We start from the raw sequence: 16865 nt of genomic DNA, 5'->3' as shown, positions 1-16865 counted from the left end.
TGGACAGTGAGGTGACTGAAACAGAAGAGGGATACATCTTAAGCGATCTTTCTAAAAAAAGCCAGTGTAAGGTATAGAACTTGATGCCCACGTCTTAACACTTCTCTTTTTGAAAGGGAAACAAAACAGAGTTGTGTTTTTTTTGGTTTTTATTTTTAGTCCGTAGAATACAGCTCACCCTAACCAAGGCTAGAACCTGCTGTCACCTCTCAAAGTCAAAAATCAAGGCTACGTCTACAATACTGCCATGACCACTGAAGTTCAAATCAGTGTTTTTAATAACAAAGTCCAGTAACAAACACCTAGTGCCCTGATTTTTAAAAATCCTCTGTTATCTCACTTGCGCTGTTGACAAGCACCGCACTATTACTTTCATGTGTTCCCCAAACCATCATTGTTGGATGCAACTGATATTGTATTACCTATGTGGACGAAACACAAACAATACTTTATTGTTGCCAAACGTATTTAAGAGTGTAACTTTAGAATACTATCTCTTTCGGGTGCTCTCTTTAAGTATCAAACATTTTATAGTGTTCTTTACTTGGGATACCATTAAAAGCCGGGGCAGGAGAAATATTTGTGTCTTGTTTCATGGTTTTATCTTGGTGTTTTATTTTTGTTATTGTTTGAGTCTCGGCTACTCATGCCACTCCTGTCTTAATATTCTGTGTTTCTTGCAATCTTTTGTATTGCTGTACATCCCCAGGCTTGTTATATTTAGTTCACTCAAGGTCTTCTCGTTTCCTCTTGCTATACTGTTCTTCACTGATGGTTTTCCCTTCTATACACTCCACTGCATTTTACATAACACTGTATTCCTTTTGACCCTGTATTTTTCTGAAGTTCCAGAATAATATTTATCTCCTATGAATGTTTGTAATCAGACTGTGTACTCCAGTTACCAGCCATGTATTTTTATTTCCTCTTGTTAATGTGTGTATTACCTACATTGTTTCAGTTCTTTATCTATTAAATATCATTTTCTACTCAATGTTTTCCAGCATCTGTTTGTTGATCAGTGTTGTCTTTCATAATCTTTGATTTTAATCTTCTTTTTTGTTGTTTTCTTCTATTCTTTTTGCACAGCTTCCTATCTATGCTGCTATCCCATTTGCTGTTTCCTTCTATCATTATTACAGATACAAATATAGCTTTTTCTGTCAGCTCTCTGTGTGGTTCCTCTTATCCTCATAACATACCCACTTGCTGTTATCCTTCCTTCAATTTCATTTTCAATGTTTATTGGCCTTTCTTTCCATTCTGCATCCTCAATAATAATTTTGTATTTTTTCAGTTGTCAGTTTCCTGACTTCCTGGCATTCTTCAATTAGACAACTGTTTCCTTCCTGGTTATACCTGAGTTCCTTCTTTGTCGGTTGACCAGTTCATTACAGACTTATTTATGCATTTAATTTTTTTATACATATGAGTGTTCAGTGTTTAGATTAGAAATGGTTTGCATGATAAATATGTTGTCTTGTGGACAACTCTATAAGCATCACATGTATGAGATTTCTCCCATTCTAAACCTGTTATATGTCTGTTTGTTTAGGACCCAAACAGTAACCGTATTGGCCAGTGGCTGGAAGTGGTTCCGAAGCAGGGCATTGTTGATCTGTCCTTCCCGCTGTCAAGCGAGCCTCCTCAGGGGACCTATGTTATTAAAGTGGGAAATGACTTTCAGCATACTTTCACAGTGGAGGAATATGGTAATGTATCATGGAGCACTCAGACAGAAAGTGTTGGTTTGGAAATTTAGGCAGTAAAATGTGTTCAATAGGAGGTATGGAATCCCACAACTAAAGCGATTTTCTTGGTAAAGTTACATTAAAGTACTATTAGACAACATAAAATGCCAGGCAGGGTAACACAGAGACAGAAAATAGGCCCAGGCACCAAAATAAAAGTGGCCTCATTAGTGAATTAAAAAGCTAAAAAAGTAACCAATGTTTGCAAATTGGGGAACCTTTGCGAAGCCATGCTGTATAAGTGTTTTGCAAGGTACGGAACACTACATGGAAATGGGCTCTCTGCAAGCAATGTTTATTTCGATATCAGGCAAATTAACACTAATTACTGTCCCAGCAGACCTTAAAACAGGCAGTAAACAGCCAAAAAAAGCCCCACACACTGACCTGTCAGACCAGCCTATCAGGCACTGCTTGATTGCCCTATAGGCCAGTCCAACCCTAACACCATGATGTTGCTTTTTGACTTTCTGTGGGCTTAAAAAAGCTGATGAGGAATTACTCCAACACAAGGTAAGGTTTCAAAGCTTGAATAAAAGTAAAATGATTGTAATTTTTGTCAGTTAAGCTATAGCAAACTGTGTTGTTTGGCAAATGGTACAGAGAATGGCCAAGCACATCTGTGGTTTAATTTGGATTTTGAGTAACAATAAGGCCAAAGCAGGTTGTTCAAAGTCAAACTCTTCATTGAACCTATTAGCATACAATAGACTGCATGCTGGTAGATAATCTGATGCACCATGCTGAAAATGTGAGAGATCACCCATTTCTAACTCGCTGTCCAGTGAAATAATCCTGTCGCCAGTGGTTCATTGAACCAGCATGGGATTGCAGTCTATTAGAGATTCTTCACTTGCATATCTGATACTGGACAGGTCCATAGAACAGGAGGCTAGATGCCCCCGAACATGATCTCATTTGCCGTAACCAATCTAGCCATCGGTCGCCATAGTTTGAAAGCATATGGTGCTCTTCTGCCAAAAAAGTGAGTCTCAGCCACACCTGAGCATTAGCTGCATAGTTAACTCAAATAATACTAAAAGTATGAATCAGTTTTATTGAGGTGTTCCATACATCCTTTGCAAAAGCTGTGCTGTGAAGGTTGAGATTAGGGTTCATCCCATGTGATCAGCAGATGCGGAGACTACATTGGAACCCTGGCAATTACCTGGGATCTTTCTTACAAAATGTGATCTAGACTAGTTGAGCAGCTGGATTTTTGCAGTCTGACCATAAGGACTGAGTGGTCAATCATTCATTGATCATTTCTTTGCTATCCAGTGTCCTTTTTGTGCCACGACGGCTCACCTTTCTGATGAGGCTCAACAAGAATGAAATATGTCTGCAGTTGTTTGTGTTCCTCTTCAGGGCAGAAGTAGCCTAGAAAGTTGCGCCAAGCTGTCCTTTGAGGCAGAGCCACCACTGATTCTTTCCTATTCTGTAATGATATATGCACACGAAAAACAAGAAAATGGAATGCTATCTAGAGTAATGACTAGTGAATACGATTGAGTCACAGTCCAGAACTGTTTTCTTTTTTAAGTTTATTTCATTCATAACAGCTGCTGCCTGGAGTGTCCCTGTATGCACCGGCTTTAATATTGGCCAGTAGTTGAACAGATCTGTTGGATTCACCTGGGCTTTCTTCAGACATTCAAAAGCAGATTCAATGAAACATGGCGTATACATGGCTTGATGCAAGGGCCAAGATAAAATGCACAAAGACTGCAACCATTGGACCTTTTGACTTTGGGCCTGATTTAGATTTCTACAGATGGGTTTCTCTGTCACAACGCTGACAGATATCCCATCTGCTGACATATAAATCCCATAGGATACAATGACATTTATATTTCGACTGACTGGATATCTGACACCTTTGATATGGAGTAACCCGTCCGCTGAAATCTAAATCAAGCCCTTCGTCTCCAACACTGATCAAAATTTAAACCAATTCTTCATTAATGCTATGTTAGTTCTCCTTTTCTGCATCTTTACACGTGTCATAGAATCTCGTTACTCTTCACATTTAGTTTGCGATGTTGTCCTTTAGTCAGAAAGAGAAGGTTTGATTTGTCCTTGATTTAGTCAGAAAGAGGTTTGATTTGTCCTTTTGTCATTTTCTCTCTTTGTTAATTGTTTGACATATTTTTTTACATTGTTCTAGTGAAAGGGCCTTTTAGGGCATTTTTGCTTGTAAACATGAACAACCCAATTTCAAAGTTTGGTGGGAAAGGAAGATTCTCCTATCTATGAAAGAAGTGCCTAATCAAGAGGACAATGCACTGACAGAATTTCCTCTTATATATGAAGGTTACAGTGAAGGAAATTCCACTGATAAAGTATGCTCCAGATACATAACTTCTTACAGAAATGTAAGAGCTTTCTTTTACTACCGTGCTCTAGATCAATCACTAAGTTATTTTGGTGCTTTGCTTCATTACACATTGCCAGGTTAGGAACATGCACAGGGATGCATAGCGCCTCACCACTGTGCATGTGGAAGCATGAGAATGAGATGTTTCTGCCTATCAAAGTCTTAGAAAGAGCCAGCATCAGGCAGATGTGTCGAAGGGTAGGTCAGGGTCCTGCACTAGTGTATATGTTTGAAAGCATCATGAATTTGTAAACCCACCAGAGGTTTCATGAAATGTAAGAAATATTCTAGAATTTACATCATGCAGAGTGAAAACAAATCCAAATCTTAGGATGTTTTAGCAGTATGGAAGCTTATCTATTTATGCTTTAATGAATTCACACCATGTATTCATAATTTCGAAAAAGCTGCTAAACATGTGCTTTATGTTTTATGCACCGTGATATTTATGTACACAAATCTACGCAGAATAGTCAAACTCGTCTTTCTCACCCTTTGCAGTGTTGCCCAGGTTTGAGGTCCAAATAGAGCTTCCCAAAGTAGTCACCATTTTAGACGATCATTTGAAGATGACGTTGTGTGCCAGGTGAGATGAAGAAAAGTTTTGTTTCCTTGCAGCGGGCCATGTGTGTGATCTGTGGTGCAAGGGAAACATGTTTCTCTGTGTAAATCTGTTTATTAACCAGTGTATTGAACTTCTTTGCCCCCTGTGTTGGAATGTACCAAATTTCACCTTTTTTCTTCAGGCAATATTGCACTAGGAATTGAGGTAGCCATATTGAAACTAAATATTTTTTGTGAATGCATTCTTAAATCAAAAATTTTCTAATCTGGCAGCTCCCCCATGTCCCCATGTCATGAGTCTTCATTACAGAAAGAGAGCACCAGGGTAAGAAAACATTGGCTGGCAGTGTTTTTATCCTGTTGAAATGTATCACTTGGGGTGGGGGGGGGCAAAAGTTTTTGACATTATAGATTACTGTCTTTCACAACATTCATGGAATTTACTGTTTTCCTTTCTCCTCATCAGTTCCCCAGTGTGGATGCTCCATGAACCTGTTGTCCTTGCTTTTGATCACCATACGTTTTCACAACGAACCCAAATGATTCTAATATTTTGTGGTAGTGTTATTTGATTCTTGTCACAACCGGTTTGGGAGCCCTAGGATCCACAAGGGTTGCTAGACCAAGTCAAGGTCACGGAGTCCGAAGCCACTGGCATCTTTGGAGGACTTTCTAGGGCCATGAATTGTGAGCACCAAGTGCTCCACTTTAGCACTTGCCTCTCAGGGTAGAAGTTTGAGTTGTCCAAGGCTTATTCAGTGATGTAGTGGGAGGTTAGAGACTCAGAACGTAGCAACCTACAAACAAACTCCCAATAATATGATGGTCCACTCAGTACTTTACATCAATGGAGCATAATAGTGTGGGGAAACACTGACATTCTGTGAACTATACAAATGTGGCCTTACAGTGTAATAAGAGATTCAGTGTCTGCCCTTTCCTTGACCCTGAAGGTCAGTCCTTCCTTGACCCTGAAGGTCAGTCCATAAGCAATCTGTCACTGTGTTCTGTCACGATTGGCTGCTGCCCAAATATTAGCAAATATAACTGGGAGCTGTTACACAGGCCTGATCCCGAAAGGACTGTTGACATTGTGTTGCAAGACAACCAATCCAAGGGGAGCACTGTTTACCTGCAGCATCAATATTACAGCTCCTTTGTTCGTGTGGCCCTGCCTCTTCTCCTCTTTTTTTTTTTTTGTTTCTTGCATTATCACTGGGCGGTCGTAGTAGCAGATCTTTTTTCTAAGGTTATAGGGCTATACAAATCCACATGTAAGTGAGAGGATTCCAAATGAATATCCACTGAGTAAAGCAGGGGGTCTGCCAGCTGATGAATCTGGAGAGCTCATGGGAACTAAAATTGACTCTAGGAACTTGTGCTTCAGAATCCCCAGGCTTCAATAGTGAATTGGAATAAAAGTCATATGAGCACAAACTGCAACACTACACTTAGAGGGTCATTCTGACCCGGGCGGGCGGTGGTCACCGCCTGCCTGGCGGGAACCGCCAAATGGCCGCCCCGCGTTCAAAAGACCGCGGGGGCCATTCTGACTTTCCTGCTGGGCTGGCGGGCGCCCGCCAAGGGAGCACCCGCCGGCCCAGCGGGAAAGGGCCTGCAACACGGAAGCCGGCTCCGAATGGAGCCGGCGGTGTTGCAGGTGTGCGACGGGTGCAGTAGCACCCGTCGCGATTTTCACTGTCTGCTATGCAGACAGTGAAAATCATGCTGGGGCCCTGTTAGGTGGCCCCTGCAATGCCCATGCCAGTGGCATGGGCAGTGCAGGGGCCCCCAGGGGCCCCACGACACCCGTTCCCGCCATCCTGTTCCTGGTGGTAAAAACTGCCAGAACAGGCTGGCGGGAAGGGGGTCGGAATCCCCATGGCGGTGCTGCTTGCAGCGCCGCCTTGGAGGGTTCAGCCCAGCCAGGGGAAATCCGTCGGGAAACCGCCGGATCCCCTTTTCTGACAGAATGGGCAATGAAGCACCGCCAGCCTGTTGGCGGTGCTTCCGTTGCCCGCGGCCCTGGCGGTCTGGGACCGCCAGGGTCGGAATGAGTGCCTTAGTTCTTTCGGTCACAAAACAACTGCTAGTCATGGTTGTACTAGGTCAAGCACTTTGGTGAGTAAGGGAAGGGAACCCCCCATGGTGACAGGAGGCTCCTGCACGCCCAAAGTTCTTTAAATTTGATAAAGATCAGTGCCCCTTCTATCAGACAATCCCACCAAACTTTCAGGCAATGGAGTAAAGCAGAGATCCAGTTGGGCGCAGCGAGGTCATGGACTTCCATTGACAGGGATGCAAAAGCTCACTACAGATGCTTCCACCAATGTTTATTCATCGTTGCTTCAAAAGGTAATGGTTGTCTGTAGTTTCTTGTGCAACTTTCCTCTCTCTGAGCAGGTTCCCACCAGGCAGACACAGTTTGATTATCTGGGCAGACTTCTCCTACATGGGCACTTCCACCATCACTCTCTCAGCAGCATAGCAGGCTCTTCCTCCAATGTAGATCCTCACCACCTCCAGCAAAAAGTTGCAGACATCTCAGGTGATGTCTTCTCACCTGTCTGAAAGGTGACTGTCAAGTACATCAGTTCTGATGTCAAAAGATTCTCCATCAATGAACAGGGTGTTGCCTACATAGACAAGCAAGAAGCCATTGAATATTGGCCCGGGTTTTCAGTCTGTTTTTCACATCACAGTAACAAGTAGAGTTTGTGTATTCCCCTAGCTCAGTTCTGGGGCTAGTTCAAAACAGTGCTATGATTTGTGTATACATCTCCAGACAGATCAGACAGGTCATCCACAGTCTTTGTTCTGAAAAGACAGCCTGAAAAATGGGTGGGCATTTCAATCTCTTTATTCAAAAAGAACCCAGAAGAGAGAGACTCCTTCACTCTTTACACTTGTAGGAAGCTGGGCAGGTGTGTGGTGGGTACTTACAGTACTTACACCTTATACCAGATCCAGGTATCCCTTATTAGTGTATTGTAGGCAGTGTCTAGAAGCCAGGCACTCTAAAGGTAACTGTGGATGAGCAGCCAAGGCTTATCTAGAAAACATGCAAAGCTCGTGCAATACCACTGTAGTCACACACCACTTACACACATGAATGAAGACACTCAGGGGGTCATTCTGACCCCGGCGGTCATGGACCGCCGGGGCCAGGGTTGGCGGGAGCACCGCCAACAGGCTGGCAGTGCCCCGCAGGGCATTCTGACCGCGGCGGTTTGGCCGCGGTCAGATGCGGAAAACCGGCGGTCTCCCGCCGGTTTTCCGCTGCCCAAATGAATTCTCCATGGCGGCGCAGCTCGCTGCGCCACCATGGAGGATTCTGACACCCCATACCGTCATCCTGTTCCTGGCGGTTCGCCCGCCAGGAACAGGATGGCGGTATGGGGTGTCGTGGGGCCCCTGGGGGCCCCTGCAGTGCCCATGCCAATGGCATGGGCACTGCAGGGGCCCCCGTAAGTGGGCCCCAATTTGTATTTCAGTGTCTGCTTTGCAGACACTGAAATACGCGACGGGTGCCACTGCACCCGTCGCACCTTCCCACTCCGCCGGCTCAATTCTGAGCCGGCGTCCTCGTGGGAAGGGTGTTTTGCACTGGGCTGGTGGCCGCCGCCCGCCAGGGTGAGAATCACCCCCTCAGTGTTACAAAAATTAAGGTACTATATTTCAGTGACACAATTACCAAAATGTACTAGAGAGGCTACCCTTCAATAGAAGGTAAGTAACACACTAGATATGTACACTAGTAATCAGAATTAGTCATAAATAGCAATAGAAAACAGTGCAATAGCAAATAGGCAATAGTGGCCCTAGTAGGAGCCCAAACCATATACTAAAAATATGAAATGCGAATGTAGGACCCCAACCTAGGTAAGTGGACTGTGTAGAGGTGAGCTGGGGGTACTAGGAACCCCCAAAGGTAAGTACCACAGTACCCCTAGTGACCAGGAGGAAAGGAGTAAGGGCCAGATGTAGCAAGGGTTTTGCGAGTCGCAAACGGCGAAAATCGCCGTTTGCGACTCGCAAAAGACTCCTTGCTATGTAGAAATGCATTTTGCGAGTCGGATCCGACTCGCAAAATGCATTTCCGACTCGCAAATAGGAAGGGGTGTTCCCTTCCTATTTGCGACTCGCAATGCTATTCATTTTCATTTGCGACCGCGATTGCGGTCGCAAATGAAAGCGCAGTTACCATCCACTTGAAGTGGATGGTAACCCAGGCGCAAATGGGAAGAGGTCCCCATGGGACCCCTTCCCCTTTGTGTCTGAAAAAAATAAAATAATTCAGAGCAGGCAGTGGTCCAATGGACCACTACCTGCCCTGAAAAATACCGAAACCAAAGGTTTTGGTTTATTTTCAAAGTGCAGCTCGTTTTCCTTTAAGAAAAACGAGTTGCACTTTGAAAAACAAAAACTGCTTTATTAAAAAGCAGTCACGGACATGGTGGTCTGCTGTCTCCAGCAGGCCACCATCCCCGTGAGTGCCCTGACTCGCTATGGGGTCGCAAATTGCGACCCACCTCATTAATATTAATGAGGTGGGTCTTTGCGACCCCATAGCGAGTTGCAGAAGGTGTCTGAGACACCTTTCTGCATTCCAAATTGTGAGTTGCAATTTGCGAGTCGCTGGGACTTGCAAATTGCAACTCGCAATTTGGAATCTTCCTACATCTGGCCCTAAGTTACTAGATTTTCCCCAAACCACACCAGAAAGAAGAAAGAGAAGAGAGTGCAACACCCAGACAAGACTGCAAGAAACCAGTTGTGGATTCCTGAAGAGGAAGACCTGTGGATGATGGGGACCAAGTCCAAGTGTCACTGAAGAGCCCAAGAGGATCAGGAGCTACTATCCATGCAAATCCATGCAGCTCAGGATGAGAGGAGATCCACATAGCTGGATGTCATTACAGTTGGTGCCTTCCGATGCAGGGGAGTGACACCTTCACTCCAAGGGAGATTCCTTCTTCCTTCTTTGACATATTAAAGACTTGCCACCCTCAGAGCATGCACAGCTGTGGAAATGTTACAGAAGCTGGAAGGAGCTGTGGAAACAATGTTACAAGCACAGTCTTTGTCGTGGATGTAGATTGTCGGTTCCTGGGGGGTCCAGTCACAGTTTCGGTGGCTAGAAGTCGAAGTAGAGGTTGCAGAGGAGTCCTGCAGAGGAGTCCTGCTAGAATCTTGCAAACTGAATCTGAGGACCCACCCAAGAGACAGACCCTAAATAGCCCTGAAAAGGGGATTGGTCACCTAGCCAGATGACCACCTATCAAAAGAGGGCTCTGACGTCACCTGCCTGACCTGGACATTCAGATGCTCCCATAGGTCCCTGCCAACCTTGGATGCAAGATGGCAGAACCCAGGGACTCTCTGGAGGAGCTCTGTGTACCACACCTGGGGTGGTGATGGACAGGGAAGTGGTCACTCCCCTTTCCTTTGTCCAGTTTCACGCCAGAGCAGGGACTGGGGGTCCCTGAACCAGTGTAGACTGGTTTATGCATGTAGGGCACCAAATGTGCCCTTCAAAGCATACCAGGGACTTGAGGAGGCTACCACTCTCAAGCCATGTAATACCTATTTCCAAAGGGATGTGGTGTTACCCCCAACCCCCAAAGAAAATCCTTTGTTCTGCCTTCCTGGGCTTGAGCTGTTCAAGCAGCAGGAGGGCAGAAACCTGTCTGAGGGGTGGCAGCTGCTTGGGCTGCCAGGAAAACCCCAGAAGGCTGGTAGGAGCAATGCTATTGGTCTTTTAAGGGGTAAACATCCTCAACAACGACTCCCTTTTTTTCTGCCTTAACCACACATGTGCTGAACAACGCACATGCGTGGTTAAGGCAGAGAAAAAGGAGTCAGCATCCAGAGATGACGCGGTCAGGTAAGTGGGGCAGGGGATAGTTTTGTATTTAGGGTGGGGTGGAGGGGTTTGGGTTAATTTTGTTTTTAGGAGTATGGGCGCAGGGGTAGGGGTAAATTTGTATTTTGAATGGGTGGAGGGGTTGGTTTTTTGGGGGTGTGGGGTCGGGGTAATTTTGTTTGTAGGGGCGGGGTGGGAGGGTGGGTATTTAGGGGCAGGGATGGGCGTGGGTTTTTAGGGGCAGGGGTAGGAGGTCGGGGTAGTTTTGTATTGTGGGTGGGCAGGTTTTAGGGCGGGTGGGGGTCATGGTAATTTTGTATTTAGGGTGGGGTGGGGGGTCGGGGTAGGACGTGGTCAGGTAAGTGGGGCTGGGAGAGGGTTGGGGGTAGTTTTTAGGGTTGGGGTGTTTTTTTTTTTTTTAAGGAGTGGTGGTGGGGGGTCAGGGTAATTCTGTTTTTAGGGGCGGGTGGTGGGGTCTCGGTAATTTTGTATTTAGGGTGGGTTTTTAGGGGTGGGGGTCGGGGTAACTTTGTTTTTAGGGGAAGGGTAATTTTATTTTTGGGGTGGGGTCAGTTTTTTCTAAGATGGGGGCTGGGGTAGGTTTTAGGGCTCAGGTAGGTGGGAAGTATTGGGATAGTTTTTTAGGGCCGGGGTGTTGGGGTAGTTGTATTTTTAGGGCAGGTGGGGGGATGGCATGTGAAAACCACGCATGATGTTCCACACATGCCTTTATTAGGCATGCCTTTACAACGCAAAATCATTGTAAAAGCATGAGTCGTAAAGGCATTCGAGGAAACAACGTGGTCGTTGTTCCGAACGCGTTGTTTAGGCATGTGTGGTTGGCGCATGCGTTGTTCCATCATACATCCCTTCTAAGGAGCCCCCAGAGTGCATGGAATCATACTTACAATACTGGCAACAGTATTTGGGTGTGATTCTGACATGTTTGATACCAAACATGCCTAGGTTCGGAGTTACCATTATGTAGCTGGACATAGATAGTGACCTATGTCCAGTACACGTATAAAATGGCATCCCCACACTCACGAAGTCCAGGAAAATGGAAATGGAGTTTGTGGGGGCACCTCTACTAGTGCATGGGTGCTCTCACACGCAGGTACTTGCAACCTGCCCCCTGGGCTTGGAGGGCCTGCCATAGGGGTGACTTACAGTGACCTGATGCAGTGACTTGTATTGTGCATGCACCCTTTCACGCAGGGTGCAATGGAGGGCCTGAAGATACACTTTGCATGTGCTCATTATGGGTGGCATAATACATGCTGCAGACCCTGGGGATCCCCTGGTACCCCCAATGCTGTGAGTACCATATACTAGGGACTTACATGGGAGCACCAGTATACCAAATGAGGGGTGTAAGTAACCAAGTTTAAAGGGAGAGAGCATAATCACTGGGGTCCTGGTTATCAGGATCCCAGTGAACACAGTCAAACACACTGACAACCGGCAGAAAATGGTGATAACCATGCCAAGAAAGAGGGTACTTTCCTACAACACTCATCAGCCTTTAGGGTCGGGCACCTCCAGGAGAACAAAAGGGCAGGTCAAGGTAACAGACTAACTGCACTTCTAAAGAGATAGAGACATCTGTCTCCTGTACGTCCACATCACCTATCAACCTGATGAGGGTGGTACCGCAAGGGAAAGGAAAGACAGGACCTGACCAAAGGCTATCCCTATCTCAGGTTTCAGGAATGCCCGCAGGAAACATCAATACTTTGGCAGACTTCCTTCAACCTCTATTTTGCACACCTTGTTTACAGTGGAGATCCGAAATCAGTTCTGTTGTGCTTACAGTCATCCATGACACTGTCAAACTCCTAATTCACCCTACAACAAACTTACAATATGCATATGTGCCTAACCATGCCCACTGAATGCAGTGAAGGACCGGAAATTAGATTGGACAAACCTTTTTAACAGGCGAGGCCAACCAGCCAACCACTTTGTGCATGGAAAATATAAAAAAGTCCTGTACTGCCAGTGTCAGTTAACACACTTACCCAACTGTCTATCCAGTCAATCCAATTGCCCTGACAGTGGCTACCATCATTACTGAGCATCAAAAACATAGTGATGGAGGGAATACTTAAATTAATCTCAGCCATAGGAGAAAACTTGAGGCTGCATCCCAATCCATCGTTTTTCGCCCACTATGTCACCTCAGTTTTCACCAAGCCATATGCAAATCAGTCTTGACCCTACTCCAATTGAACAGTCCAGCCTGAACTGCCAAACTACTTCCTCCCTGAACCAAACACAAGCAAGCAGGACCGGTTTTGCCCTTACTATAGGCTCATCAGCCAGGCATAGCTTAATTCCAGTGGCACATGCCACTGAGCATTGGATACACGTCTTGGCATCCCCATCACACTTAGGGCATCAAAAAACACAGTGATGGATAGTATGCTTGAATTAATCTCAGCCACTGGAACTCAATCAGGCCGCATCCGAATCCATCACTACAGAGGACACTTTTGGTGTGCCTGTCCTGAAAGTAGAATCTTGCTGTGGGCGTCAGTCCATAGCTAAATGGTACTCAGTGTGCACACATAATCCTTGTGCGCTGAGGCCAGAAGAGAAAAGGATTCAATCACCAGTAACTTACTTCACAGGCCATGCAGGGATGGGCGGCAGGTTTAAAATGTCACGTAGGAGGCTTTGCTGTTCCAGCTACATTGAAGCTGGCTACTTGTAAAAGTCATTTAAAAGAGTACATAATTTCAATATATGTTCTTTGCAGGTTACTCAACACTTACACCTGCACACAAAATTGCGAAAATGGGGCATATGAGTTATTGAAATCCTTACAATGGTCTTTCTTTTCCTGCAAGCCCAAACACATTGATCTTCGTATTTTTTTGATAATATACTTTAATACGCATACAGCAGAAGAACTGATAGTGTGATTATGAGACATATATGGATGTATGAGAGAAAACACTTTTTAAAGTCCTCTGAAAATGGAACTTAATTCTCCCAACAGGAAATAGAAATGTGTGCAAGCATGAGGGAATCTATGTATCTTAGCAGTAGTTTGTGATGCTTTATTAGCACACTTGACATATACACAACATTCATTCAGTACTTAATTTGTAAAAAATGAAATAAGTACCAGGGCTCTTCTCAGGAGGCCACTGTTGCTTGTACCACCAATTGCCCCCACTAGCGCTTCCAGTGACAGTACCATCCCAAATAACCATCACACTCATACAAGTGTGACAGTTCAGACTTTAAATATACATTAACAATGACTAATATATGCCTCCCAAGCTATTCTTATTGCTTTGGGCGGCAGATATTAGTAGATTTAATGTATGTTTATTAAGCAACTGTTGTTGTGCGCCTCACATAATTAGATGAACAGTGCCATCAGGTGGCACATTGTTATAAGAGCCAATGTTGACAATAAATTGCTGGTGTTGAGCACCAGAAACCACCAGCTCAAATTAAGCACTGCATTCATTGCTAAATCAAACAAACATAATTCAACTAAATCATGGAGCGCCATCATACCCACAACATTTGTTTCACCCTATATTTAGGCTATGTAATGAAAAAGGGACAAAGATGTCTACCCAATTCAAGAAATACCTATAAGAATGTTATGGGTACAAAGAATGTTATGGGGACATTGTAAATTTGATGATAAAGATTTAACGTTGGTAAAAGCTGAAGGACGTGCATTTGAATGCCAGCAGAGGAGCATTTTGTGTTTGTGAGGTGGATCAACTGAGACCAGTGAGTTACGTGTTTCATATTTACCATATCAGTCTGGTGTTACAAATGCTACATGTAAATAGTACTTATTTTATAAGTGTGTCCCTTCACGTTATATTCTATATACATAGTCATCAAAATCTTTACCAGATAACTATGTCCAGCTATGGCTGTACTTCAGACATTTATGGACAGCTGATAACCTTGTATGTGGCCAGCTCTTACACCAAATTACAGATGTCAGCTTTTGAACAAAATCAACCCATATTGTTAAGCTCTGAAATGTCACACCACATTCTTCAGGTTACACTATTTATAACAACTCTATAATAAAATAAGAGTTTCTCTCTACTTGGAAGTTATATATAAAATGCATCCTGTTCTGAAATCTCTTCCAGAAACTGCCACTACTTAAAACAATTCTAGAAATACTACTTGTTTGTGAGAGGATTGGAAGGCTGAGGAGCTAGGTTCAGGGGCTGGAAATACGTGCCCTAAGCCTATATATTTGTTACATTTTCTAAAAGAAATATTATGTAATTCTTTTTTGCTGAGACAATAAACCATATTTGAGTTCAAGAGAAACTCACTATTTCAGCGTGTTCATTTATATACATGTAAACCATTCTTTTTCTCTGGAATATTTCACTTCCTTGCATTTGTGTACGACAAAAGTTAGACTTTCTATTTAATTTCTTAAAGAAAGTATGCCATCTCTGAATTTTAACTAAAATGTAATTAAATACTCGTGCTTGGCAGATTATTAATGCTCAATAGACTTACAATGCTTGTAGTTGTCCCAGTGGTTGGTGCCTTGTGGTGCCTGATGTCTCACGGCTGTTGTTTACTCACTGATAGCATTAGGCCCTTCTCCCTTCGTGTCCCTCTCCAGAGGGGACCGAGCACCCCATTTTATACCTTCTGATTTCGCTTGGTTAACACATGCTATGCAAGGAGAGCACAGAATCTACCCCCACAGATAAAGAACATTGTTCAAGGGGGTACAACAGATTACAATAATCCTATGAAGGCACAGGCCCCCAACTTTCAGTAGGAAGACATTCCACAGAAGAAAGAGGACATTCCATGAGAGAAAATGTCATTCACAGGATGATACCTAGTGGATTCCAATTGCTTTTTGAACATTGATCCGGAGTAATCATAATCTTTTTAGTAAAAGTTATCATCCCACCCCTTATCCCTTCCTCTTCTGGTGGTTATTGGAGTGGCACTTCTCCAAGGCAAAGCAGAAGTCCTAGGGTACCACCTAATGGTGACTCATTACAAAACACACAAAGAAGTGCCATTTTTAATTGTACCTAGAGAGCTCCAGCTGAGAAATATTTTTGTTGCCTTGGGCCTTTAAAATCCTTCCAGCATTCCTGTGGGGTGCATTTTGGTGAAATTGGGAGCTCCATCAACATTCATTAGCAGGGCTAGTGGCTCAGGGGAGTAATTTATCCACTCCAGGAATCTGTTTATGAGCTCATAGCGAAGGTTACAATTCTGGTGGATCAACTCCGCCTACTAGCCTTTTGAGGGTGATAAAATGATATCTGTTGGGTTGCTATTAATGAACGAGTACCAAGATGTCCCAAAAGGGTGAGCATGTACTTTACATATGTGCAGTTGTGTGAGGCTGTGTCATCCTTACCCTCACCTCTGATAATCCCTTACAATCTGAAAACTATGTTATAAAGTTTTCAGTGATGAGCTTACCCCTTGACTAATGAAAAGGCCCTGCCAGTGACTGGCACTGGACCTATACCAGGTCCTTTGCCATCACTGCCATCTGGTCATGCTGTCTCTTTTCCAAGAATCCTCCGACTGATGCTCGCTCTTCCTTTCATCTCTGTTGCTGACAGGTACACCTACGGAAAGCCGGTCCAAGGACAGTACAGTTCTACCGTGTGCCGTAAGCCATTTATTTACACCTGGAGCAGTGGCAACCCCGAGCTCCCACCAGATCTGTGCATGACAATGACAGGCAAGGTAAGGCGGGCAGAGGTGAGGGGGTCAGTGTGCTGAGAAGGTACAGAAGAATAGATTATAAATCAATGGCATTTGGGCGCAGCAGTGTCTTCAGAACCCATATCTCCACTGTTGTCAATGTTTTTAACAGTTGAATCAATTTGAGGACTTATTCCTTGTTGTCTTCTTTTTGATCTGAATATCATCTGTATGACCAGAGTTTGCGCTATGTTCAGAAAGTCCCTCAGAATTGTGTAATAATGATAATTTTACAGTGGCTTTTCCACCGGAAATGGCCCTGCTGTCTGCGCATGGCAGATTCCATTTTGAAGTATTTTAAAATGTTTTAAAATTTGAATTCTGTTCACTGCACAGCCCATTGTATAATCTATTTGGTAAAGGAAGTATGCTAACGTTTTTGTTTAAAAAAAAAGTTTGCCTAATTCAGAGGTTTGCTTGATTTCTGTGACCCCTTATCAATTACCCCATTTGTTTAAAGTTCCTTAATTTGGTTAAAGGTAGCAACTCTCTTAGCTGGTTTATAGTTGGGTGCTGTTGGGAATGTTTTCAATTTTTGATGGCACATGCTAAATTTGGA

The 16865-nt window shown here is 44.1% G+C and overlaps 1 protein-coding gene across 1 annotated transcript in view; it reads left to right on the top strand.

The window, feature by feature from the left end:
• LOC138303652 (alpha-2-macroglobulin-like protein 1) overlaps nt 1-16865 on the top strand; it is a 296020-nt gene that overhangs the window by 105317 nt on the left and 173838 nt on the right. Inside the window, exons 6-8 of the mRNA XM_069242955.1 lie at nt 1556-1712; nt 4630-4714; nt 16162-16288. Of these exons, the coding sequence (XP_069099056.1) occupies nt 1556-1712; nt 4630-4714; nt 16162-16288 (369 nt within the window). The remainder of the gene's footprint in view (nt 1-1555; nt 1713-4629; nt 4715-16161; nt 16289-16865) is intronic.

Source organism: Pleurodeles waltl, chromosome 7 (genome assembly GCF_031143425.1).
Source record: "Pleurodeles waltl isolate 20211129_DDA chromosome 7, aPleWal1.hap1.20221129, whole genome shotgun sequence".
Classification (NCBI taxonomy): domain Eukaryota; kingdom Metazoa; phylum Chordata; class Amphibia; order Caudata; family Salamandridae; genus Pleurodeles; species Pleurodeles waltl.
This window is presented reverse-complemented; position numbering and strand designations above follow the sequence as displayed.